The sequence below is a fragment of the Bubalus kerabau genome, chromosome 14 (genome assembly GCF_029407905.1).
Source record: "Bubalus kerabau isolate K-KA32 ecotype Philippines breed swamp buffalo chromosome 14, PCC_UOA_SB_1v2, whole genome shotgun sequence".
Taxonomy (NCBI): Eukaryota; Metazoa; Chordata; class Mammalia; order Artiodactyla; family Bovidae; genus Bubalus; species Bubalus kerabau.
Genome location: NC_073637.1, coordinates 10784378 through 10812139, shown reverse-complemented (window position 1 = coordinate 10812139; position 27762 = coordinate 10784378). Strand labels below are relative to the sequence as shown.

The following is a 27762-nucleotide window of genomic DNA, read 5'->3' as shown; positions in this document are numbered from 1 at the left end:
AGGAGGCTGACGTCCTCTACGCGGGTGGTGAGGGGGTGAATGAGAAGGGGTGGGATTCTGGTAATTCTGGAGGAAGAGCTCGTGGACTCACCGATAACATGAGGGAGAGAAGGATGGAGGATGAATCTGAGGTATTGCTCTTGACACCCAGTGGACGCTCACTCCCAAGCCAGAAGACACCGACGGGCATGCAGGCTCTGATGGGAAGTGGGCATGGGCGTGGAAGCGAGGACGTCTGCTTTAGTCAGGATGAGCCTACCACGCCTTGCTTATGTCCCCACAGGATCTCAAACAGCTAACTGAATACACAAGTCCCGAGCTCAGGGAAGAGATCAGGTCTGCTTGTGAGGAATGAAAACATCTTTCAAGCCATGGTATTTGGTGAGATCTTAAGAGAGCGGATAAGGAAAGAGAAGACAGCTGAGGAGCTGGCCCCAGAGCGTTTAGCAGACAAGACAGACAGGAGCCAGCAAAGCAGAAGACGATGAGAAGGTACGAGGGTCAATGAATCAGGAGCAAGGGGAAGACAGTGCTTCGAGAAGGAAAGGAATGATCGGTTTGGTCAACTGTGTTACATTGAGCACATGGCTGAGACTTGAAAAGATGTGACCAAATATAGAAATGTTGTGAATGCAGAATATAAAAATGATGGGACCGAAGAAGCTTCAGGGGTCTAACTAGGGGCGCACAGAGTCCAGAGGGTTTCCTTCAAGCCCTGCTGTAGGTTGAAGAGGGACTGTCTCCCCATTAGATTTTTAAGTTCCTTGAAGGCAGAAATCTGTCATATTCACTTCTGCATCCCCAGGGCTTAGCATCATGTATTCATGCCTGCTGGATAAAGAAGGTGTGTGTGTGTTGGTGTTGGGGTGAGATTACAAACTTGATCATGGACACCACTAGAATTAGGCAAGCACAGGCAAGTCAGACACACCGCCAACCGGCTGTGTGACCTTGTGTGAGTCATTCACCTCTCAGTTCAGGTTTTGGACCTGTGAAGAAGCAATATCGCCTGTCACGTATGACTGCCGCGAAGATGAGTTAACGACACCCGAGGGTGATCAGGACAGCACCGCCTCTATCATGGTAACGGCACAACAGATGAAATGGTCAAAGCAGACATTTTGAGTAATGAAATGAAGCCAACAAGATTGAGTTCACAGGCTTGTTGATCTGTATTTTGCCTACAAAAGGCCTTCTCTGCCTGCTTTCTAGTTTTAATTTTAAAATAGCTAGATACTACTATGGGCTTCTCCAATATTTTGGCCACCTGATGCGAAGAGCCCACTCATTAGGAAAGCCCCTAACGCTGAGAAAGATTGAAGGCAAAATTGAAGGGGGCGGCAGAGGATGAGATGGTTAGACAGCATCACCAACTCAATGGACATGAATTTCAGCAAACTCTGGGGGACACTGGAGGGCAGAGGAGCCTGGCGGGCTATAGTCTACAGGGTCACAAAGAATTGGACATGACTTTGCGACTGAACAACAACAAAAGATACTATTATACGTGAGGATTTCTAGTTGGAATATTTTTCCCTCTCATCAACTCCATTGAGGAATTTATATCAATCTCTTGTCTTCGCTCTCGAAAGTTCTGCAGATGAGTTCCAGAGTATAAAGCAGCTGTACAGGTGATCAGGATTCTCAGCTAACTTGTTCATGGCAGAGTTTTAAAAATTAAAAAACACAACAATGGGACACTTGAAATTTTGGGGGAAAAAGTTGTACACGGTCCAAAGTTCCAGGGAATACAGAAATAACTAAGATTTCCTTATGTCTAGATCACTTTTTGTATGCTGAGAGAATGAAACGTAACATTATGTGCTTGAAAACATAATGACACTCTGCTTTTAAATATGTACAAAATGACATTCTCATTAGGCTCTTCTGGTCAGATACCTGAGCAACCGTGTCCACAAAGCCATGGTATGACCAATACCACATGTTTTGCATCTTCAAGTCTCCACTTGATTCCACTTACTTGGGTTCATTCACGTTCAGGGCTCTCCCGTCCTCGGTGACCAACATCCTGGGTGGCTTCACTTTCTTCTTCTTTTCACTTAGTATTGGGGGTGGTGGGAACAAGGGGCAGGGGAGGGAAAAAAAATACACAAAGATAATATAAAAGCAATTAATGTGTGAGACAGTTTCAGAAAAATTAATGGCGTATTTGTGAATACATCAATTCACTGTGATGAGGTCCGTGGCTGGGAGCTGACAATCGAGCCAGGTTTCTGTGTGATTATACCCATATCTGTAAAGTGAAAATGTGACCAAGACAATTTGCCAGATCATTTGAATGGGGGAGAAAACTCCTTTTTATGAAATAGCCATGAATGTTTAAATGAGTCTATTTTATGCATGATTTACTCAGCTAACTGTCAATTCTCCATTTGTGTATACAGCTTCTACTTTAGCTAAAATTATAGTTTTTAAAATGCCAAACAGAACCTATTTTATAGAAATAAAAATACCAGTACATGAGGATCTATGTGAAAGGATGCCTATCACAGCATCACCTGCAAAGGCAAGAAGCTGGAAGCATTGTGAATGTCCATCAATGGAGGAATAACTGGACTGACTGTGGTACGTTAACACTATGAGATATTGTGCATCTATTAAAAACGTGTTCACTCTTTATTAAAGTGTCATCTAAAAAGTTGTAGAAAGCTGTTGATGACGATTTAGTGAGAACAAACATATAAAATATAAGTCCATTTTTATTCTTAAAAAAGATCCCCAATCCCATATTTGCAGAAATCATTCATATGACTGTAGAGGTGGGCTGGACCCAAGCCTGCTAACTAATTCTCATTACCATGAAGGGTAGAGACAAGAGGGAGGTGAATGGAGTAAAGAGGAAAAATTCATGCAATAACATGAAAGAAAATGTAGGATGCAAATTATATTTACTTAAAACACTTGCAAAAAATACATAAAACCTTTAAAAAGGCATATATAGACAAGTTCTAGAAGATCAGATGGACAGATGTGTTAAAATGACAGAACTACAGGAGATTCTTTGCCTTAGACTTCTATTGTTCTTTTAATAGAGATTTTGTGTCAGTTAACTTTATTTTGTAATAGACATTTATTCACATTTTTCTGCATTGTAACTGGGTTGCCAGGTCCAATTAAGTTCACGTTTCCATGAGCTACATTGTTCTCCACAGTGAAGCCAAACTCGCTCAGTCATGTCTGACTTCCTTGTGACCCCATGGACTGTATGCAGTCCATTGAATTCTCCAGGCCAGAACACTGGAGTGGGTAGCCTTTCCCTTCTCCAGGAGATCTTCCCAACCCAGGGATCGAACTCAGGTCTCCTGCATTTCAGGCGGATTCTTTACCAACTGAGCTATCAGGGAAGCCCTTGTTTTCCATGATCCCGGACAATTAAGGGCAAACATCTCAGAAACTCATTAGACGGGGCAGACACAGCACCTGAACAGAATGACTTAGAGGACTGGTATCTCTAAACCAGGCCATAATATTTGACATGTTTAAAGTTGTTAAAAAGCTAGGGACATACAAACAAAACTCTACCTAAAATGCCATTATTCACAACAACCTAAAGAAGGTAATCTGATATTAATAAAGGTTAATAGATACATGTCAACAAAAAGCTAAAATTAGGAAAAGCAAAGTCTGTGTGTGATAGCTAGCACAGATTTAACACAGATGATGGATAAAACAATGTGCAATCATGAAAATATATTCTATCACTCTTGATGATAGGAAAAAATGGGATACCTTAATCTTTCTTGGTCTCTCCGTTGTTTTTCCATATGCCTCAGAGTTTCCAATCTAGATTCAGGAGTGTACAAAGAGGGCTTATTCCAGAATTCCAGGTCATCTTCTCTCTCATCTAATTCCTTTGCCTTGCATTGCCCTTCTTGTATTTCTGGTGCCTGGATGTAGTCTTTACTGTCTTCAGAAGAAGGGCTAGGGACAAACACAGGACCCATCAAGACCAGTAATGGACACCTGAGTTTCATCCTGAACACTGCCCCGAAACACCTTACATGTTGTTTTTTAATACATTATCTTCTTAGCTTTGAATAACAAAATGCGTCTGAAAGCAAGCCCATCCGAGCCAAGTTGGAGAAACGACTGCCGCAGCCCTGGGACAGGCCCACCTGACCCACCACCGGGACTGCTGCGGGAACCAGATTCAAGGGTTCATAGACTGGGCTGATATGAGTCATCTGGGGAGTTCATACACAGTACGGATCTCCAGGCTCCCACCAGAGTCTATCCAGTCAGTTTGGAGGGGTGCCTAGGACTCTTGCTTTACAATATGTCATGGGAGGTTGTGATGATGAGTCAAACTCAGGGACCACTGGGCCTTGGTAATCAATCTTTCAGTCTTGCACCCTTCAATTTCATCTTTCACACTGCTCCCAGAGGAATCTTTCTAAAAAATTTGATCACGTCTTCCAGGTTCTTTAGGGGCTTCCCTGGTGGCTCAGACAGTAAAGAATCTGCCTTCAGTGTGGGTCCCTGGGTTGGGAAAATCCCTTGAAGGAAGGCATGGCAACCCACTCCAGTATTCTTGCCTGGAGAATCCCATGGACAGAGGAACCTGGCTCAAAGAGTCAGACATGACTGAGCAACTAAGCGCATTCCAGGTTCTTTAATGATCCTCTGTCTCTAAAATTCTTCAGTGGGCTATGTGACATTGCCCATGGTACGGCTTCTATCCACCCCATTTTTCATGGATGACTTTGGGTTTTGTAGCTTTATACAGTAAAGGGCTTCCTTGGTGTCTCAGTGGTAGAGAATCCGCCTGCCAATGCAGGAGACACAGGTTTGGTCCCTGGGTCAGGAAGACCCCCTGGAGAAAGAAATGGCAACCCACTCTAATATTCTTGCCTGGGAAATCCCACGGACAGAGGAGCCTGGTGGGCTACAGCCCATGGGGTCGCATAGAGTCAGATGCAACTGAGTGACTAAACAACAACGGTATGGGAATGCTCTTTTTCATTCATGTTTTGTGGACTGTCAGAGAAGTAAACGATGTCTCCATAAGGAATCAAAGAATTATTCCATGACAGTCAACATTATTCAGCAAGGATTCAGCTAGTATTTATTGAATGTCTTTCTGTGTGTCAGGCGCCAGAGAGACAGAAGACTGTTCTAGCAGAGAGAAAAGGACATCATTCGAGCAGTACACAACAGGTATAGGCTCTCCCCCCTCACCTCTCCCTAGAATTTGCACTGTTACAAAATGATATGAAATGAAAACAAGTACAAGAAGCCTTTAGTACCAGGACGGCAAATGGTAAGGACTCATTAAATGTTAGATTTTGTTATTATTCTTGTTACTGAAATAACACAAAATGCTCATTTAGTTGACCTTCAAATAAAATGCTTTTAAAAGGACAGACAGAAATATGAAATTTAAAGAGTACAAACAGAATATACAGTAAAATTCTGCTTAAACACCTTATGTATTATAAAATGCAACTAGACAGTTTAATAAACAAAATGGTGCAAATTACTGAAAATAAGTGCTTTGTCCCATAGCCATGGTTCTTTATGGAACTGAAAAAAAAAAGGGGGGGAATCTATAATATTCTACAAGATTTTAGTTAACCATCACTGAAATCACTAGTTTCATTCTCATTACAAATTTTTGTTTGGCAAACAGACTCACAGACACAGAAAACAAACTTATGGTAACCAGAGGGGAAAGGTGGGGTGGGGGATAAATTAGGAGTTCATGATTAACATATGCATACTATTATATATAAAATAGATAAAAAAGGACCTACTGTGTAGCATAGGGAACTATATTCAATATCTTGTAATAACCTGTAATGGAAAATAATCTGAAAAAGCATACACACACACACACACATATATATTATTGAATCACTCTGCTGTATACCTAAAACTACATAACATTGTCACTACATAACATTGTCAATCAGCTATATTTCAATAACAAACTGAAAATAAAATATAGACAAGGTGAGTTTATTCTAGAAATTCAAGGATGGTTTAATTTTGAAAAATCTACCAATGTTAATTCAACACATCAACAGAAAAATATGCTTATCTCAATAGATGCAGAAAAAGCATTTAGCAAAAACCTAGTATCCATGATGATAAAAGCTTTTCATCAACTTGGAATAAAAGGAAACTAACTCAACTCTTCAAAAGCCTCACAGGAATCACTATACTTAATGATGATGAATTGGAAACATTCTTTTGAAAGCCGGGAACAAGATACAGATACCCATTCTTACTGTTGCTATTCCACCCATTACTGGAGGCTTAGCATTTAAAAAATAAAAAGCAGAGGTAGAAGGATTGGAAAATTTTTTCAAGTTACTATTTATTTTTTTTTAATGTGTTTTTCTACATAGAAAATACAGGATAATCTACAGACTAACTACTGCATCTTTTTAAAAAGTTCAGCAAGACTGCATGCGTGCTAAGTTGCTTCAGTTGTGTCCAACTCTGTGCGACCCTGAGGACTGTAGCCCTTTAGGCTCCTCTGTCCACAGGATTCTCCAGGCAGGAATACTCGAGTGGGTAGCCGTTCCCTTCTCCAGGGGATCCTCTGACCCAGGGATCGAACTTGTCCCTCTTAAGCCTCCTGCATTGGTAGGCAGATTCTTTACCACTAGCGCCAACAAGATTTCTTAATGCTATTTGCCTCTATATACATCAGAAAGACCCAATAACAAATCAATCTTGAAAATCCCACTCTACAAGATACTTAGAAATAAATCTAATAAGAAATAATGTAAAATTTTTATAGAGAAAATTATAAAAACTTACTGAAGGACTACGAAGGTCTAAATAAATAGAGCTATCCCAAAGTTCAGCAAGGAAAGAATCAATGTCCTGAAGGTGTCAACTTTCCCCTTATGAATGTATAAACTCAATGCAATTTCAATCAAAATTACACTAGGGATTTGGGGGGATTTTGAAAGCCTGACTCTAAAATTCTCACAAAAGAGTAAAAAAGAGATGGGAAGTATCAAGATGATTTTGAAACAGAAGAATATCTCCTAGCAAACATCAAGATTTATAGGAATTAAAACCATGTGGGAGTACTCCCATGGAAGAACCTAGGGAGCCCAGAAATGGGCCCATAACTCATAAGAGCAGGGAATATAATGCAGGAAAAGAATGGCAACGTAATACATGGGCTGAATTCTATGCCCATGACAATCCTGTGCGGGAAATGACTAGCACCCTACCCCACACTGTTGTCAAAAGTTAACCCCGGATAGATAGATATGACATTGGGGTATTGAAAAATTTCATAAATAAGATCCAAATGTATAAAATAAGTTTAGCTACATTAATATGTCTAAATTCTAGAAAACAAAAGACTTATCTAAATTAAAGACAAGTCACAGACAGATGGCAAGAAGGTATTTGCAAACCTCATAACCACCAAAGAATTTGCATCTAGAATATAAAAGAGCCATAAATTAGTAAGAAAAAACCTTACAACTTATTTAAGATAGGTGGAAGTCCTGAACAGAAGAAATCTAAATAGCTAATAACCATATAAGAAGACATTTAAGATACTGAAACTCACTCTTACTTCTAGAAATGCAAATTAAAATATGAGATGCTATTTAACAACCAGTGTGATTGGCCAATGTTTTAAAAACCACATTATCTACTATTGACAAAAGATCAGGAACTTTCCAACACTGCTGATATATGAGTTTAAATTAGTACACTTTAAAAAACAATTGGGCAATGCATATAAAGTTGAAACTGCTGCTGCTGCTAAGTTGCTTCAGTCATGTCCAACTCTGTGCGACCCCATAAAGGGCAGCCCACCAGGCTCCCCCATCCCTGGGATTCTCCAGGCAAGAACACTGGAGTGGGTTGCCATTTCCTTCTCCAATGCATGAAAGTGAAAAGTGAAAGTGAAGTCGCTCAGTCGTGTCCGACTCTTAGCGACCCCATGGACTGCAGCCTACCAGGCTCCTCCGTCCATGGGATTTTCCAGGCAAGAGTACTGGAGTGGGGTGCCATTGCCTTCTCCGATAAAATTGAAAAGATGTTTACAATTAATATGCAGCGATGTCACTGCTGAATATACACTACAGAAACATCCGTACTTGCACAAGGAGACGTGTGCACCATTGTGTGAAAAAAATGAGAAATGGAAAACCACTTACACAGCCACCCAAGGAGGAATGGCTGCATCAGGGCTGATCTTCAGCTGACCCTCCTCCTGTCTCACTCCCTTCCTCTTTCTCTTCCTCCTTCCTTCTTTCCTATGTTCTCAAACTAGGGCCACAAAGATCGCTGGAGCTGGTGCTTATTCTGATCTATCAGGGCCAAAGAAATATTCACTGTCAAATATTTTGAATGCCCGCTCTGGGATAAATTGTGATTTATTCAGTCGATGGAATTTTATTCCACAGCTAGAATGAATGAACTCGTCTTAAGTGTCTTCATATGTGTAAAGAGCAAAAACATAATACTGAATGAAAAGCAAAGCTGTAGAAAGATATCATTCATGCTAAAACAAAACAAAACAACATAAAACTACGCCTGGTTAAGCAGTATTAAGTACTACATAATTATGTGGGTAAATGTATGACAATACAGTGGGATCAACATTATACCAAACACAACCAAAGTACTGACTTTAGAATGGTGGATGCCACAGGATGAAAGGAGGAAAGGGATGCGGGAGAAACCCTGAAGGAGCTTCTCTATCGATATTCTATTTATTAAAAAAAAAGGCAAACACGCCAACTATTAACATTTAATAAGTGTGGGTGTGGTGCACACAATAGCTGTAGCTGCCTGTGTATCTGTTTAACGTTTATGTATATCTGAAATACATTATAATTATTATTTTCCCAAGTTTAAGAGGTTCTGTTATCAAAATATTGAAAGATTTCATTGTATGGAATCAAATCAACTGAGTACAGTTGCAATTTCTTTAAAATAAGCAAGCATGAAAAATTAATGTTTGTAAAAACGACCAATTAGGGGCATATTAATCACATTAAAAATGCATTCATTATATAATTCACAAACAGAACATCTCATGCAATCAAAATTGCTCAATTTATAATAACATGATTTGCATTTAACTTTTCTAAAATATTCCTACTTTATAAATCAAAGTACACCTGCTAATTCAGCTTTCCTGTGCATCTTTCAGAGAGATTTGTCTGAGGATAATTTTAGATGAGAATTAAAGCTGCTAGTTTATAAAGGCTCCCCCTCCACCCCCTCAAGGGAAGAAGACCTCACTGAATGGTCACAAGCAATGAGATGATCATACATGGTCTTCCCCAGAATTCACATCATAATTTATTCTTCAAATCAATCACTGGACTCTAAGTGGCTGTAAACACCTTGAGAAGAGAGCTTTTTAACCTAAGTTTTGCTTTTAACATGAGTTAACCAGAAGGTACACTCCATTTACCCACAGGGTAGCACTGAGGTCCGCGTGCCAGTGTCCGCCAGAGCCTGTGTGACTTCTCCCCATCTCGCCTTTGTTTTCCTCCTCCTTCAGTTTCCTCTGAGCCTCTTCCTTATCCTTGGCTCGCTTAAGACAGTAAGCTTTCTCCTGCTCTCTGATTCGCTGTTCAACTACTGGGAGGTTCTGTAATGCCTGAATCCTTTCTGAACGCTCGATTTCTTTACCATCCAACCACTGGAACAACAACAAAGAAAAACCAGCCAACACAGTGCATTTATCCCAGAGTTGCAATTTGAATCAGCCCCAAGAGGACTTTACTTGCAAGACTAGAAATAATAAATAATACACCTTAGTGATATGGAGTTGAAAGCAAAGTAATTAGTGGGAAATATAATCAGTGTTTTACTTCACACAATTAATACCGTTTACAAAGCATCTTTACTGGTAATAACAATAAGTAGGTCTTCTGTGGAAACTGATTATTAATGACAAGCTCTCAAAATATATTAATTTTATAACTGCTCATTGTGTTAAGAGTTTCCATATCTCAGGTGAAGTCCCAAATGCTCTCTGTGAGAAAGGGCTTTGTATATTACACAAAGTGAAGTGAAGTGAAGTCACTCAGTCATGTCCAACTCTTTGCAACCCCATGGACTGTAGCCTACCAGGCTTCTCTGTCCATGGGATTTTCCAGGCAATAGTACTGGAGTGGATTGCCATTTCCTTCTCCAGCAGATCTTCCTGACCCAGGGATCGAACCCGGGTCTCCCGCATTGTAGACAGCCGCTGTACCGTCTGAGCCACCCAGGAAGTCCTAGATTACACAAAACAGAGCTCTAATGCAAATGGGCCCAGGAACCAACCCACACCTTGATCTACAACTTGTAGCCTTCAGAACAATGAGATAAATTCCTGATGTTGAAGCTATCCTGTTTGTAGAACTTTGTTATAGCCCTAGGAAATAAGACATCTGTTAGGACAACTCTTGTCAAAGTAGATAACAAGCTTTCAATGAAATGGTATGTACTGATGAATCTATTTGCAGAGAAGGAATGGAGACACAGATGTACAGAATGTACTTGTGGACACGCTGGGGGAAGGCAAGGGTGGGATGGACTAAGAGGGTAGCATTGACATATACACCACAATATATACAGACAGCCAGTGGGAAGCTAGTGGGAAGCCAGTGGGGAGCTGCAGACAGCACAAGGCGCTCAGCTCAGTGCTCCGTGATGACCTAGAGGGGTGGGAAGGGATGGGGCGGGGAGGCCCACGGGGGTGGGGATATGACTGATTATGACTGATTCACGGTGTTGTAGAGCAGAAAGGAACACAACATTGTAAAGCAAATTTCCCCCAATTAAAAAAAAAAAGATTTTGAAGTTTATCAGCCTATTTTTAAATACTAGTAAACACATTTATGCAGAGAAGGCAATGGCACCCCACTCCAGTACTTTTGCCTAGAAAATCCCATGGACGGAGGAGCCTGGTAGGCTGCAGTTCATGGGGTTGCTAAGAGTCGGACACGACTGAGCAACTTCACTTTCACTTTTCACTTTCAAGCATTGGAGAGGGAAATGGCAACCCACTCCAGTGTTCTTGCCTGGAGAATCCCAGGGACGGGGAAGCCTGGTGGGCTGCCGTCTATGAGGTTGCACAGAGTCAGACACGACTGAAGTGACTTAGCAGCAGCAAACACATTTATGAGTATCATTTTTCAAAGAGAGTCTGTTGCCTTTGTAGCAGCTGAATCACAGTCTTTCTGGAAGGAAAGACTTGACCTGAGACCTGTACATTAACCCAGAGAGAAGCAGGGAGTGTGGCTATTGTGAGAATGGTGGGCTCTTAGGCTCAAATCCCATGGGGGCCACTTGTCAGGTGTGTTACCTTAAACAAGGAGCCCCAGCTTTCCAAGGTCAGGCTTCCTCATCTCAGGATGCTTCTAATCACCTCCCTGCAAGGGTCCAGGAGCATCAGAGATGCTGTGTGCCAAGCCCCTGGAATAGCCTTGACCCATGATTCAGGCTCCTGTCTGGTGGCTCACACACCCCTAGCCCGACACTGCGGGGCTGAGCAGGCCCAGCTGGAACGGCCCCACACCCTTCCTGGGAGAGGGCGCATAGCATCCCTGTCTCTAAAATTCTGCTTCTCATCAGTTCATTTTTTCAGGAAGTGCTTGTACAATGATGACTGGCCTGGACGATGTCTGAGCTACTATATCACTCATTCTAAATATATGTTCTAGATTCAATTATCTGAGTTGCTTATTCTTTTAATCAAAGACATTTTACATTAGAAAATAAAATGTGTTCTATTAATCCAGCAATTTTGCCTACACAGAAGTCAGCAGTCTAAACACAAATGTCCTCTGAGGATGGAGGACAGGGCCTGGGAGAAAGCCAGGGTCTCCACATGTTCTCTGCAGAGGCAAAATGCTGCTCCCGCTGCTGGGAGTGCGGGTCACCGAGAGGATGTGACTGCTGGCCTGCAAGCTGGACCTGGACGATCACAGGCTCCTCACCCTTCCCTATCCCGCAAGGCATGCTCTGCCCATCGTTCCCACACTAGGAGCTGCTCCAGGGGCGCAGCCTTGAGAGCGGAAGGTTCTGTTGAGACCCTCTGGACTGAACCCAGTTAAGGCCTCTCTACAAACCTGTGAGAGTCTAGCTGGCAGGTGCAGAGCCCTACTCATCTTGTTGCCCAGAACAAGCTTGGTAAGGAAGTTTCCTTGCATATTAGACCCACCACCTGCCAATCTGTCTCCGGAAAGGCTGCCCCCTTCTCCAGCCTCTCCTTGCCCTCTGCATACAGAGGCCAGTTCCACACTTCACTGGAGAAGTTGAGAAGTTTCAGACCAACACATGCAGGTCAGGAGCTCTTGGAGTTATAACACATAAACATTAATACTACTACTTAAATGTTCTCGGGTGTAGGATTTCTCTAGAAACTGTGTGTTGTTTCCTGGTTTGCAAAATTATCAGATATGGGGAGATGCGGCAGAAGAAATTCACACACCGAGTAGCAGTTCTTGAATGAGGTCCCTGGACCAGCGGCATCAGTCACCTGAGAGCCTGTTCTGAATGCAAACTCTTGGGTGCCCATCAGACCTACCAAATGGGGTACTTGGGCAGGGGGATGGCGGGGACAGGGGGGCAGTGAACACAAAACCTGTCTAAGTATTCCAAAGCATATGAGAGCTTGAGAATTAACACAGGGAGTGAGTTAATAAAAAGCAATAGTGTAAAAAAAAAAAAAAAGGCACAGGAGTTTAAGAGTATGAACTCACTCAGATGTGTCCAGTTCTATGCAACCACATGGACTGTAGCCCACCCAGGCCCCTCTGTCCATGGGATTCTCCAGGCAAGAATACTGGAGTGGGTTGCCATTTCCTCCTCCAGGGGATCTTCCTGACCCAGGGATGGAGCCCATGGAGCCACCTCAAAAGCCCTGAGCTTTTGGTGAGCTCTTAGTAATAATGGACGCCCTCTATAACAATGACTTGAACTCATCAAGAAAGTTCAATTCAACTCTGTGCGTTCTGAATGAGAAAGGAGAAAAATATGCCCGTTTATTTTTCCAAACTTTATTAGAGTTATTAAAAAAACTTTTAAAGTTAAGTGAGCCAAAGAATTCATTTTGATTTTTCTGGAATAGTCCATTCTCTAAAACAACACATTCTCTGAAAACGCTGGGAATAAATCAGGAATCACTGTGTAGTTTCTTTTTTTAATTTTTTGAGAATTTCATATCATGGAGATAAAGCATACCTTTAGCTGCTGAAGAGTTGCCACCACGAACTGTCTGTAGCCGTCAAAGTCAGCACAGGGGTTTCCCATGAGGAAGAGCTCCTTCAGGTGGACGTTGCCTTGAAGGGTTTTAACACTGCTCAGCTCTCCGATGAAATTCACCGTCAAGTCAAGCTTTGTCAGCCCTTCACAGCCTGGTGGGAGAAAGGAAAAGAAAACAAAGCCCGAAAAATCACCCAGATACTAAAGCCTAGCACATCACAGAAGTAAGCGCTGCAGGTATTTGAAGTCTGCTCGCTGACTGCACTGCTGACCGCGGATGGGTGGGGAGGGAGGTGCGGGGAGTTCAAGAGGGAGGCGACATACGCATGACTGTGGCTGATCACGCTGATGTACGGCAAAAACGATCACAGTGTTGTAAAGTAATTATCCTCCAATTAAAATAAATAAAATTGTTTAATGTTAAAAAAAAAAAAAAAGGCGTAGTCTTGATTCACTTTACTGTGTCTCCCTTTACTTTCAATCCCTGAGTCCCTCAGGTCGAAGGAAATCCTCTCCCCGCCCACATCTGCAAACTCTGGGCTTTGATATTTGGATTCAGTTACTAACTGGGGTGAAGAAGGTCAGATATAAGCTGCTGCTGGGGTGGGCGCTGCATCAGAACAAACGTCCCTTTAAAGAAGGCACTGGAATCTGCCGGCCTGAGACTTTTCCCAGGTACAGTGGTTAGGACTTAACTCAACACAAAGGGTGATGGCGAGAATTCCCCCAAACAGAAGGCATTCCATAAAATCAAGCCTCAGAATTCATCTTTATAAAGTCACCAGAGACGCAATGGCTCCAAGACCACCGAGCGCTGAACCGAAGGTGTGAACAAATGTAACAAGTGCGGTCCTCAGAGGGATGACAGGAAAAAGGATGAGTCACTGAGCAGACTCTGCAGTAAATGGGACCCACAGATAGCCAGATGATATAGAAATCTGAATCAATTTCAAGTTTGAATTGACTCCTCTCATCTGAATTCCATGAGCACTTGGTAGTTAGGAGTGGAGACCTTGGAATTCAACAGACCTGAGTTCAAGTGCTAACTGACACATCCTTGCTGTGTGATTTTGCAAAAGTCACAAGCCTCAGTCTTCTCATCTGCAATTATAATAGTATTGGCACCCGATTCAGAGATGTTTGTGAAGACAATAAAAGATGATTCGTGTGAAGTACTTAGCACAGTGCCTGCCACTTAGGAAGCTTTGATAACCACGAGCTAGGATGAGAACCGGAGAAGGCGATGGCACCCCACTCCAGTACTCTTGCCTGGAAAATCCCATGGATGGAGGAGCCTGATGGGCTGCAGTCCATGGGGTTGCGAAGAGTCGGACATGACTGAGCGACTTCACTTTCATGCACTGGAGAAGGAAATGGCAACCCACTCCAGTGTTCTTGCCTGGAAATCCCAGGGACAGGGGAGCCTGGTGGGCTGCTGTCTATGGGGTCGCGCAGAGTCAGACTGAAGCGACTTAGCAGCAGCAGCAGCAGCAGGATGAGAACCAGCCCAGTTATCACCTGCCTGGTTCTCATGTGGCTTCTTAGCACACGTGCCTACAGTTTCCGCGGGCAGTGAGTTTACCGTTCCTCACTACCAGCCAAAGAAGAGCTGACCTCGTTTCTACAGCGGCCCTGTGGGAGAGGTTCACATAAGGCTGTCTCCCCATGTGACCAGCTCACAGGTGCTGGATTAATATGGCAGATTTGGTAGGCATCAATATCTAGAGAACCATTGCCAGCTGACAACCCAGTTCTATCTTGCTCTGTGCTCATTTCTTCAAACTTCTACATACTCCACTTTTCCTACAAGCTTCCTGATTATACACTGCTTTTCTGTCATCATTTTGTGGCTATAAAAGTTAGGGTAAACTTCAGTTCTTGATATCTTATATTAACTTCACCAATATGAACCAGCTTGGTTCTGAATTCAATCAGAATTCAGATTGGTTCATAGCTCTGCAATCATGTCGCTGATGACAAGGTGCTTCTCATTTCTAAAGGCTGTATGATGGAGCCAATCCCACTGAATGACAGTGTTCTCACCCTCTTATTGATCCTAGCACCTGTCTCCACCTTGTCTAGAATCCCACGTGTCCCTCCTCTCTGCTGCTGCTGCTGCTGCTAAGTCGCTTCAGTTGTGTCTGACTCTGTGTGACCCCATAGACGGCAGCCCACCAGGCTCCCCCGTCCCTGGGATTCTCCAGGCAAGAACACTGGAGTGGGCTGCCATTTCCTTCTCCAATGCGTGAAAGTGAAAAGTGAAAGTGAAGTCGTTCAGTCATGTCTGACCCTTCGCGACCCCATGGACTACAGCCTACCAGGCTCCTCCATCCATGGGATTTTCCAGGCAAGAGTACTGGAGTGGGGTGCCATCGCCTTCTCCGTCCCTCCTCTCTAGTCATACCCAAAGCCAGTCTCTTCCAAATAAGTTAGTTCTAACTTAGCGCTTCCAGATATAGATTCTTACCCTCTATTCATCCATCCATCTATTCAGAAGTTACTGGGTACCTATGTATAAGTTGCTGACCCAGGTCTTCAGGATAAAGTGATAAAAATACCCATGGTATTTCACTTTAAACTTATGTACAGTGTAGAAAAAAAGAAGAAAATTGCAGAAAAAAAATTTTCATGTGCAAAGGCACCAAGAAGTGAATCTAGAGAGGAAGGCAGAACTCAGAGGTAGGCAATGCCTGCTGAGACATCGCAAGCCACCCTGACTCTACGTTCACTGGTTCTTCTATCTCAATCCCCATGGGCTCTGCCCACAGTAGCTGGCTTCCACCTCCAACATTCTACTATTCTAGTAGACTTGCTCCTCTAAAGGTGACCAAAGACCGTCCCACTGACAGATCTAATAGACCCTCTTTCAACACACTATGTCACTCGAAGAGTCTGCTGCATATGATGGGACTGATCATGGACTGTCCCTTAAATCCTCCAACTGTCTTGAAACAGGGATACTACTTTCTCCTTGTTCTCTGTTATAATATCGTTTATTCCTCTTGATCTTTTACAGGCTTTTCCACCCCATCAGTGGGGATATAACCCAGATTTCCATCAGTGACCCAATACTCCCCTCTCCTTATGGTCCTGATGACAATAGTCATGTTCACTGGTTTTACTAACCCCAGATTCTGACGACTCCCAAACAAGAAACCCATATCTGACCATCCAACTGAACATCACACTCCTGTTTCTACATGTCTGCAAGATACTCCACATTCAACATGTCCAGACTGAATTCTCCACATTTTCTCTCACTTTCTACTCCTCAAAACAGCTTTTCTGCCTTCTTTACATCTAGAGTTTATTGATGTCATCACCATTTTGTATTAGACATGATTTGTTTCATTTTGTATCAGACTGTCTCACTTTGATACACTGTGATACACTTTGACGTCACTGTGTTGTATTACTAAGGTAAAATATGAATTATTAAAAAGATGAATATCTAAAATACACAAGAACAACTCAACACTCTTATATATTTGAGATTCAGCTACATAGGTGAAGGAAACTCAGTAACTTCTTATCTTCAAAACTGAATTTTAAATATATTGACAAGGTTATCATATACAAATATATATATTTTTTCAGCATTCAACCTATCAATACATAAAATAGGCTCTTAGGTGTTTTTTTTTTTTTTTCCCTCTTGATCCAGAATTTCATTGGGGAGGAAAAGGTCCTGGTCAAATACATCAACTGGGAACAGGTAATTTGTACAAAACTGTTCAGAACAGTTCTATTCACAAGAGCAAACATAATTAAAAACACCTCAAGTGCCAAAAAATATAGTTATTTAAAACACATCAATATACTTGATAATTCAGTCATTAAATCATAATAATGTGAACTCAGCCACTATATGAAGAATGAATATGAAACTAGACAAATAAATATAATTAAGTTTATATTTCTGTGCCTGTAGGTTTGTTTATATTAGCAAAAAAAAAAAAATGTTAGATGGATTTTGTGAAGTGTAAAGGATATATCTGGGGTAGTCTGACTTAAGATACAGGTTGCCTGGTATTTCTTAAGTTTACTTTAGGACACTTGAGAGATATTTTCACTATATTTTCTTCCATATAAGAAAAGACTGACATTTGGAAGACTCCAACAAACTAAAAAATTCAGATAATTTTTGGATTTTGCTGTAATTTTGTAGATGCAGAACCCTCCAAATGTTCATTATGTTTTTCAAAGTGATGAATCTTAATTTTTCTTCTGCTAGGCTTACACATAAGCAATTAAGCCACATCTGCCATTTGAAAGAACAATTCCTGCTGAACTAGCCAGCCAGAGAAAACCTCCTCTTTGGAGTTAGGGTACCCCTGCCTTCAGCTGAGTCCCACCCTTTATCCTCTGTGCTGAGAAGATCCAGCTCAGTGGCCCACAGGGGTCTGAATGCCGCTGAAACCAACACGGTGATTTCCCAAGGGGGAGAGCTGACCCTCACAGAAGCCCCTCCTGTCTTCCCAGGTTAGGGTGGGTGAGGAGGAGCGATGGAAAAAAACAGGCACTTGATTCTATCCTGGTGAATCCACAATAAGAAAGAAAAGAAAGAGGGATACAGTTACGGTTTGCCATCCAGCAAAACGAACAAACAAAAACCCAGCTTACGTTTAAGATTACACTGAGATTGACTCAAGTAGGTGAGCTGAGTATATACACCCTCCTCTCTACCTCAAACATTTAAATTAAACAAAAAGTACACATTTGCCAAGAGATAAGGCACCCATCCCTGCCTACTGCCCAGCTCCACAGGCAACCCTGAGCCCAGGGCATCTGTATTAGAGCTGGAAGGCAGAGCACCAAACGAGGAAGCGTCCACTGCGGACCAAGCGCCCAAAGCTCAAAGACGATAGTGACAATGCTGCCCTCTAGTGGTCTGTGGCCAACACACACCGCAAAACCCAGAACTCTCCACCTCCTTTCGGATTCTTTGCTAAAGAAAAGAACAAGCCGTGGACAAGCCAACTGAGAGCGAGAGTTTAAATTCTTTCTCTGACATCATAGACTGACACTTCACTACTACAGAACATAGATATAAGGCAGATTTTGTTATTTCATGCGTTCACATGTGACTATGGTAAGCAGGCTGGAGAGTGGTATCTGAGAGGGAGCAAAGGCCCCATTCCTAAGGTAGAAAGATGCCCGTGATGGAAACAACCATCTCAGCTCCAGCACTGATGATGGTTTGGGGACTTTCTTAGTGATGACGCTGTAGGTTTTGAGGATGAACATTAAAAATGTATGACGAATATTTATGTCTTTATTGATATACAACCTCGAAGGCCACTGAAATACCAATGTCGACACTGTGAGACAAATAGGCTAAAATCCAACATAACCTAAGCAATGTCCTCCTAATTTTAGCTCTTGGCAGACGGGAGGAGAGTGGGGAGAGCAGCTTGCCTGCTCCACGCCCCTGCCCACTCGCACGGAGGCCACGTGGTGCTGCCAGCCAGGCAAGAGGCTGGATGTGTAAACACAACCTCACAACTGCAGAGTAAGCCCACACAGGTACCTAATCAACCAAACCCTTTGCGGTTTCAGCAGACACTGTTACTAGACACTGAGGGGGAAAAAATAACAGCACAAAATAGAAGCCTCCAAAGTAACACAGGAAACCTCCCAGAACATAGAACAAAAAGACAACGGGGTTTAAATAAGGAATACAGGTGAAGCGACATGGAAGATCAATCTAGTAGGAGGTTCTACTAGATTAAAGGAGGTTCTAGGGGAGATCAGAGGAAACAGGTGATGGACATGCCTGTTACCTTGATTGTGTGCATAGGTCCAAACTCGACAAACTGTATACAGTAAACGTGTGCAGGTTTCTGTACATCAATTAAGCCTCAATAAAGTTATTTACACATCGACACAATGACTTCCCTGGTGGCTCAGACGGTAAAGCATCTGCCTACAATGCAGGAGACCTGGGTTTGATCCCTGGGTGGGGAAGATCCTCTGAAGAAGGAAATGGCAACCCACTCCAGTACTCTTGCCTGGAAAATCCCATGGATGGAGGAGGTAGGCTACAGTCCATGGGGTCGCAAAGAGTCGGACATGACTGAATGACTTCACACACAGTTATTTAAGAAGAAAGAACCACTCGGTTCCAAAGAACACCAATGAGAAAGTTGACAAGAAAACCCACAAAATGGGAGAATATATCAACAAATCATTTATCTGATTGGACTCTAGCATTCAAAACATAAAAATAAGTCTTACAATTCAACAGTCGAACAACAAATAACTTGGTTAGAAAATGGGCAAAGATTTTGAATAAAGATTTCTCCAAGGAAAACACACAAAGGGCCAATAAGCACATTTTTTAAAATGCCCAAATCATTAGTCATTAGGTGAATGCAAATCAGAACCACAATGAGATACCACTCCACACCCACTAGAATGGCTACTACAAAAACAAATAAATAAAAACCGAAAATGACAAGTGTTCATCAGGATGCAGAGAAACTGGAGCCCTCATAAATTGCTAGTGGGAATGGAAATGGTGTGATTGCTTTGGAAAACATTTGGCAGCTCCTGAAGACAGAATTAAGCACAGAGTTACCATATGACCCAGCAATTTCATTTCCTGGTATACTAAACTAACAGAAAACATATGTTTATGCAGAAACTTGTACATTAATGTTGACAGAGGCTATACTCATAATAACCAAACAGTGGACACAACTCAAATATGCATCAGTTAATGAACAGGGTAAACAAAATGAGGTGTATCTGTATTGGAATATTATTGAATATCATTATCATTATTTGGGATATTATTATCAATATTAGAATATTATTCAGCCCTTAAAAGGATTAAGTACTGATGCATCCTACAACATGGATGGACCCTGGATACATTAGGCTAAGAAGTCAGCAGACCAAATATTGTCCATATATTGTTTGGTTCCACTTACATGACATGATCAGGATGGGAAAATCTATGGAGACAGAAAGCAGATGAGCGGTTGTTAGGGGCTGGGATAGGAAGTGAATGGGTAGTGAATGCTAATGAATATGGGAATTTCTTTGGGGGTGATGAAAATGTTCCAGAATTAGATAGTGACGATGGGTCCACACGGAGAAGGCAATGGCACCCCACTCCAGTACTCTTGCCTGGAAAATCCCATGGATAAAGGAGCCTGGTAGGCTGCAGTCCATGGGGTCGCTGAGAGTCGGACACGACTGAGTGACTTCACTTTCACTTTTCACTTTCATGCACTAGAGAAGGAAATGGCAACCCACTCCAGTGTTCCTGCCTGGAGAATCCCAGGGATGGGGGAGCCTGGTGGGCTGCCAGACGTCTATGGGGTCGCACAGAGTCGGACACGACTGAAGCGACTTAGCAGCAGCAGATGGGTCCACGACCTTGCAAATATACTAAAAATCACTGAATCGTGTATTTTCAGACAGTGAATTTTATGTTGTTGTTTAGCCGCTAAGTCATGTCTGACTCTGTGACCCCATAGACTGTTACATAAATTATGTCTCAATTTCAAAGTACTAAGTGGTCCAAATATTTCCATTTAGAAACATTTACATGATAAATCTGAAGTACATTAGAGAGATTAAATGTAAAGAATAAAATTATTATACTTAGAAATTTTATGGAATATATTTGTATTCAGAAATCATAAAGAGGAAAGAAAAAGACTGATAAATTGGAGTATACTCATTTCAAAAACAAGACTTCTGAACAATGCCAGCATCTTGATTGAAACAAAAGTAGCAGACTCAAGAGAAAAGATTTATAACATATATAACAAGGTATTAATATCTGGAATGTATAAGAGCATGTGAAGAAAAATCAGTAGAAAAAATGGCCAAAAGCTATGAAACAGTTATTCATAGAAGAAAAAATATAAATATTCAATAAACATCTGAAAGGTTATATGGAAGATCAATAATAATAAGTGAGGTACAAATTTTAAAATTTGCTAGAGAACAATGTCTTCTGATCATTAAGAAAAGATTGCTTATAAAAAGCGTTAGTGAAGCTGAGGGGAAATGGGTATTCACATTGACCACCAGTACAAGTGGAAATCAATGCAACCTTTTTGGAGAACAATATTTTCCAAAACTATGCATGTTAAAACCAAGGAATTCTATTTCTAAGAATCTACCCTAGAAAAAAATTTACACATGTACACAGAGTGCAATGTAGAAAGATGCTCATTGCAGCCAAGCTGTTAGAGCAAAATGCTGGAACCACCCAAGTGTCCATCTGCAGATCAATGGTTGGATAACTCAGTCTACAATCATTCCATTACCCAGGCCTCCCCACCTTTCCTGGATATCAGAAAAACAAGACAATTTCATGGAAGAAATTCATTTTGAAAACAATATTCATAGTATGATCCCCTTGATACAAAGCAAAATGTAGTAAAATCACTTTCTATACACCAGAGGGTTAATACCACTGACTCGGGGAAGGAAGCTGGGTTAGGAAGGGGCCAAAGTGACTTCCACTTTTGAATTTATGTATCTTAATATTGTCTGACTTTTTCCAACGAGAATGACAAATATAAGACTGAGATAAAAATGTTAATTTGAAAAGTCTACCTACTGTTTAAGCAATACTGTTTAAGTCTAATTTTAAATATCAATTTTAATTACTAATACATTATTAGAAGAAAGTTCTTACCTTCCAGATTTTCAATTTTTTCAATGTTGTTTAAAGCTAAATTCAAATATTCAAGTTTCTTGAGTTTGCTAACATTTTCTGAAACATACAAATAATGGAATTAGTTAACGTTCGAGATAAAAGACATTTTTACATAATCTGTTATGAAAATGACAACAAGAATCTAAGAATCATTATGGTTATCCAAAATCATGTTGCTTTTCCAAACCTGTATCTGTACATCAGACATGGTTGGTTGCCTACTCAGCATCCATTTCTCCCTCTGTCCTTCCTGAGGGAACCCAGTTCTACTCATGTCTCTACCCAGCCCTAACTCTGGGGTTAGGCTTAACCAAGCAGGCCCAGTGCATGGCAATCCCATGTTCCTTGGTAGTGACAGCTCGGGAGGCCAGGCTTAAGTCAACCTGCCCAGGGCAGTCGCCTGGCAACTGCGGTACAGAAGAGGGCACGCACACCCTGTACTCCTGATCAGATGAGAAGGAATGGCCTGTATTTCATGCTTGTGAATTGCCTTTCTCTTTTTCCTGTTTGTGTGCTCAGTCGCTCAGTCTTGTCTGACTCTTTGCAACCCTTTGGACTGTAGCCTGCCAGGTTCCTCCGTCCATGGGATTTTTCAGGCGAGAATGGAAACACTATCTTTACTGACTCACAGTCATCTTGCAAAGCTGAAGGAATCAGCTGTAGGATGAAGCCCACAGTGGCTGGTGCAGCAGAGAGAACGAACCGGCCAACCAACCCTGGAGATTGGACAGTCTCTATAGAGTCAATAGTTGGGTTAGAGGATAGCTTTCCTCACTGCTAAGTCACTTTGAGTTGTGTTTACCTTTGCTTGAAGTCAAAATCATTCTGATACAGGATTATGGTTTTAAATAAATATGTAAGCCCATATAGGCAAAGCAAAAGCATAAATAAGTCAAGGAATCTCTTCGGGGGGGGCCCTTTAAAAACAGCTTAAATAATACCATAGCTTACACTGCTGAGTGCTTATTACAAGCCATACAATTTTCTAAGCATTCTGCATATTATCTCATTTAATCTGCCTAATAACCCTATGAAGTAAAAACTACTGTTGTCTCCCTTATACAAATGAGAACATCAAGGTGCAGAAAATTAATCCAGTTATTCAAGGTTAAGTGGCAGAGCCAGGAAATCTGACTGCAGAGCCTGGCACTAAATCATTACATTGAACTTTTAAAGGAGAGTCCTTTCTAAGATGACATGAATACAGAAAATCCTGCTAAGAAACATGCATCAGGGCAGGCTCACTCAACACTTCCTCTGCACCATTTTCCAGGGATATTATGACAGTCAAATATGATGATTTATAACCATCACCTTTATCATCATCAGTATTCATCTAAAATTTATAAATATCACATATTTGTTCCCATAGACCTGAGAATAAAAATTCACCTCTCCGAGCCTTAGTTTATTCATTTTTTTCAATGAGGATTTTTGAACAAAAACCTTCTCTCAGCAATTATACCATCCTAAGCAATACTGATGCTGACAAGAGTTTCAAACCAATATCCGAGTATTTGATCATCAGAGATTTGTAGAGCTCTAGAGCAAGAGAGTTCCAGAAAAACATCTATTTCTGCTTTACGGACTACGCCAAAGCCTTTAACTGTGTGGATCACAATAAACTATGGAAAATTCTGAAAGAGATGGGAATACCAGACCACCTGACCTGCCTCTTGAGAAACCTATATGCAGGTCAGGAAGCAACAGTTAGAACCGGACATGGAACAACAGACTGGTTCCAAATAGGAAAAGGAGTACGTCAAGGCTGTATATTGTCACCCTGCTTATTTAACTTCTATGCAGAGTACATCATGAGAAACGCTGGGCTGGAAGAAGCACAAGCTGGAATCAAGACTGCTGGGAGAAATATCAATAACCTCAGATATGCAGATGACACCACCCTTATGGTAGAAAGTGAAGAGGAACTAAAAAGCCTCTTGATCAAAGTGAAAGAGGAGAGTGAAAAAGTTGGCTTAAAGCTCAACATTCAGAAAACAAAGATCATGGCACTCAGTCCCATCATCACTTCATGGGAAATAGATGGGGAAACAGTGGAAACAGTGTCTGACTTTATTTTGGGGGGCTCCAAAATCACTGCAGATGGTGATTGCAGCCATGAAATTAAAAGATGCTTACTCCTTGGAAGGAAAGTTATGACCAATCTAGATAGCATATTGAAAGGCAGAGATATTACCCTACCGACAAAGGTCAGTCTAGTCAAGGCTATGGTTTTTCCAGTGGTCATGTATAGATGTGAGAGTTGGACTGTGAAGAAAGCTGAGCACCGAAGAATTGATGCTTTTGAACTGTGGTGCTGGAGAAGACTCTTGAGAGTCCCTTGGACTGCAAGGAGATCCAACCAGTCCATTCCAAAGGAGATCAGTCCTGGGTGTTTATTGGAAGGACTGATGCTGAAGCTGAAACTCCAATACTTGGGCCACCTCATGCAAAGCGTTGACTCATTAAAAAGACCCTGATGTTGGGAGGGATTGGGGGCAGGAGAAGGGGACAAGAGAGGATGAGATGGCTGGATGGCATCACCGACTCAATGGAAATGAGTTTGAGTAAACTCCGGGAGTTGGTGATGGACAGGGAGGCCTGGCGTGCTGCAATTCATGGCGTCACAAAGAGTCGGACACAACTGAGTGAGTGAACTGAACTGAACTGAACTGAGGTGCCAAAGATTATAATAGAGGTGCCAAAGATTGTAATAGAGTCCATACCCCAAACAGAAATACATAAAGTTATCATTGTTAAAACTGCACAATAAAATACCTTTCCTTCTCCGTTTTTGTTATATGTATAACCTCTAAATGCTAACTGGTAGAAGAAAAGTTAAGATTTGTTTTGTAAGGGTTTCCTAGATTAAATTAAATCAAGGACAACGGGCCAAACTGATCAGAAAACAAACAAAAAAAAACCACGAAAATCTCTATAAGGAAAAATATACAGAGCTTCCTAGGTGCCTGGAACAGGGGGTTACTGTTCTAGGCCAAACCATCCTGGGATCAGTTCCCACCCAAAGGCTTTATACAACCAGACCTACAAATCCATCCCCAGGAGCTGACTGTGGCTCAGATCATGAACTCCTTATTGCCAAATTCAGACTAAATGGAAGAAAGTAGGGACAACCACCACTAGACCATTCACGTATGATCTAAATCAAATCCCTATGATTATACAGTGGAAGTGACAAATAGATTCAAGTACCTGAGGAACTATGAACAGAAGTTCATAAGATTGTATAAGAGGTAGTGACTAAAACCATCCCCAAGAAGAAGAAATGCAAAAAGGCAAAATGGTTGTCTGAGGAGGTCTTACAAATAGCTGAGAAAGGAAGACAAGAGGAAGGCAAAGGAGAAAAGGAAAGATATACCGATCTGAATGCAGAGTTCCAAAGAATAGCAAGGAGAGATAAGAAAGCCTTCCTCAGTGATCAATGCAAAGAAATAGAGGAAAACAATAGAATGGGAAAGACTAGAGATCTCTTCAAGAAAATTAGAGATAGCAAGGGAACATTTCATGCAAAGATGGGCTCAATAAAGGACAGAAATGGAATGGACTTAAGAGAAGCAGAAGATATTAAGAAGAGGTGGCAAGGATACATAAAAGAACTATACAAAAAATATCTCATTGACCCAGATAATCATGATGGTGTGATCCCTCACCCACAGCCAGACATCCTGGAGTCCAAAGTCAAGTGGGTCTTAAGAAGCATCACTACAAACAAAGCTAGTGGAGTGATGGAATTCCAGCTGAGCCATTTCAAGTCCTAAAAAATGATGCTGTGAAAGTGCTACACTCAACATGTGAGCAGATTCGGAAAACACAGCAGTGGCCACAGGACTACAAAAGGTCACTTCTCAATCCAGTCCCAAAGAAAGGCAATGCCAAAGAATGTTCAAACCACCACACAAATGCACTCATCGCACACGCTAGCAAAGTAATGCTCAAAATTCTCTAAGTGAGGCTTCAACAGTATGTGAACCAAGAACTTCCAGATGTTCAAGCTGGATTTAGAAAAGTCAGAGGAACCAGAGATCAAATTGCCAACATCCGCTGGATCATATAAAAAGCAAGAGAATTCCAGAAAAAGATCTACTTCTGTTTCATTGACTATGCTAAAGCCTTTGAGTGTGTGGATTGCAACAAACTATGGAAAATTCTTCAGGAGATGGGAATACCAGACTACCTGACCTGCCTCCTGAGAAATCTGTATGCAGGTCAGAAGCAACAGTTAGAACTGGACATGGAACAACGGACTGGTTCCAAATTGAGAAAGGAGTACATCAAAGCTGTCACCTTGCTTATTTAACTTACATGTGGAGTTCAGTTCAGTTCAGTTGCTCAGTCGTGTCTGACTCTTTGTGACCCCATGGACTGCAGCACGCTAGGCCTCCCTGTCCATCACCAACTCCCGGAGTTTATCCAAACTCATGTCCATTGAGTCGGTGATGCCATCCAACCATCTCATCTTTTGTTGTCCCCTTCTCCTCCTGCCTTCAGTCCTTCCCAGCATCAGGGTCTTTTCCAGTGAGTCAGCTCTTCGCATCAGGTGGCCAAAGAATTGGAGTTTCAGCTTCAGCATCAGTCCTTCAAATGAACGCTCAGGATTGATCTCCTTTAGGATGGACTGGTTGGATCTCCTTGCAGTCCAAGGGACTCTCAAGAGTCTTCTCCAACACCACAGTTCAAAAGCATCAATTCTTTGGTGCTCAGCTTTCTTTATAGTCCAACTCTCACATCCATACATGACTACTAAAAAAACCATAGCCTTGACCAGATGGAACTTTGTTGGCAAAGTAACGCTTATTTAACTTATATGCAGAGTACATCATGAGAAATGCCAGGCTGGATGAAGCAAAAGCTGGAATCAAGAATGCAGGGAGAAATATCAATAAGCTTGGATAATCAGATGACACCACCCTTATGGCAGAAAGAAAGGAGGAACTAAAGAGCCTCTTGATGAAAGTGAAAGAGGAGAGTGAAAAAGTTGACTTAAATCTCAACATTCAAAAAACTAAGATCATGGCATCTGGTCCCATCACTTCATGGCAAATATATAGGGAAACAGTAGAAACAGTGGCGGACTTTATTTTCTTGGATTCCAAAATCACTGCAGATGGTAACTGCAGCCATGAAATTAAAAGAAGCTTGCTCCTTGGAAGTAAAGTTATGACCAACCTAGATAGCATATTGAAAAGCAGAGACATACTTTACTGACAAAGATCCATCTAGTCAAAACTATGGTTTTTCCAGTAGTCATGTGTGGATGTGAGCGTTGGATCATAAGAAAGCTGAGCACTGAAGAACTGATGCTTTTGAACTGTGGTGTTGGAGAAAACTCTCGAGAGTCCCTTGGACTTCCAGATTAAACCAGTCAATTCTAAAAGAAATCAGTCCTGAATATTCATTGGAAGGACTGATTGTGAAGCTGAAACTTCAATACTTTGGGCACCGGATGCGAAGAACTGACTCACTGGAAAAGACCCTGACTTTTGGGAAAGTCTGAAGGCAGGAGGAAAAGGAAGTGACAGAGGATGAAATGGCTGGATGGCATCACCCACCGGATGGACATGAGTCTGAGCAAACTCCGGGAGTTGGTGATGGACAGGAAAGCCTGATGTGCTACAGTCCATGGGGTCACAAAGAATCAGACATGACTGAGTGACTGAACTGAACAAACCCACCCCCCAGTTCAGGCCACCCTGAGCCTTTCAACTTCTGGCCAGGCCTAAGGCTCATAGAGAGACTGTGACCAATGGAGATTCTGGGAGCGGATCCTCTAAGGCTCTGAGTCAGTAAGTCTGGGATGAGGCCCTGGCCCCATTTTAACAGACCCCGGACAGGCCTCAGGTGACCCCTGG

At 41.9% G+C, this 27762-nt stretch overlaps 1 protein-coding gene across 8 annotated transcripts in view; it reads right to left on the bottom strand.

Moving 5' to 3' along the window:
- Positions 1–27762, bottom strand: part of DNAAF11 (dynein axonemal assembly factor 11) — a 71600-nt gene that overhangs the window by 30184 nt on the left and 13654 nt on the right. For 3 of the 8 annotated variants that reach the window (XM_055545736.1, XM_055545738.1, XM_055545740.1), the window contains exons 3-7: positions 21872–21949; positions 13189–13361; positions 9429–9655; positions 3751–3942; positions 1982–2059 (exon numbers count right to left, since the gene is read on the bottom strand). In XM_055545736.1, the coding sequence (XP_055401711.1) occupies positions 1982–2059; positions 3751–3942; positions 9429–9655; positions 13189–13361; positions 21872–21949 (748 nt within the window). The other 5 variants (XM_055545743.1, XM_055545744.1, XM_055545741.1 and 2 more) reach the window with 5 other exon arrangements.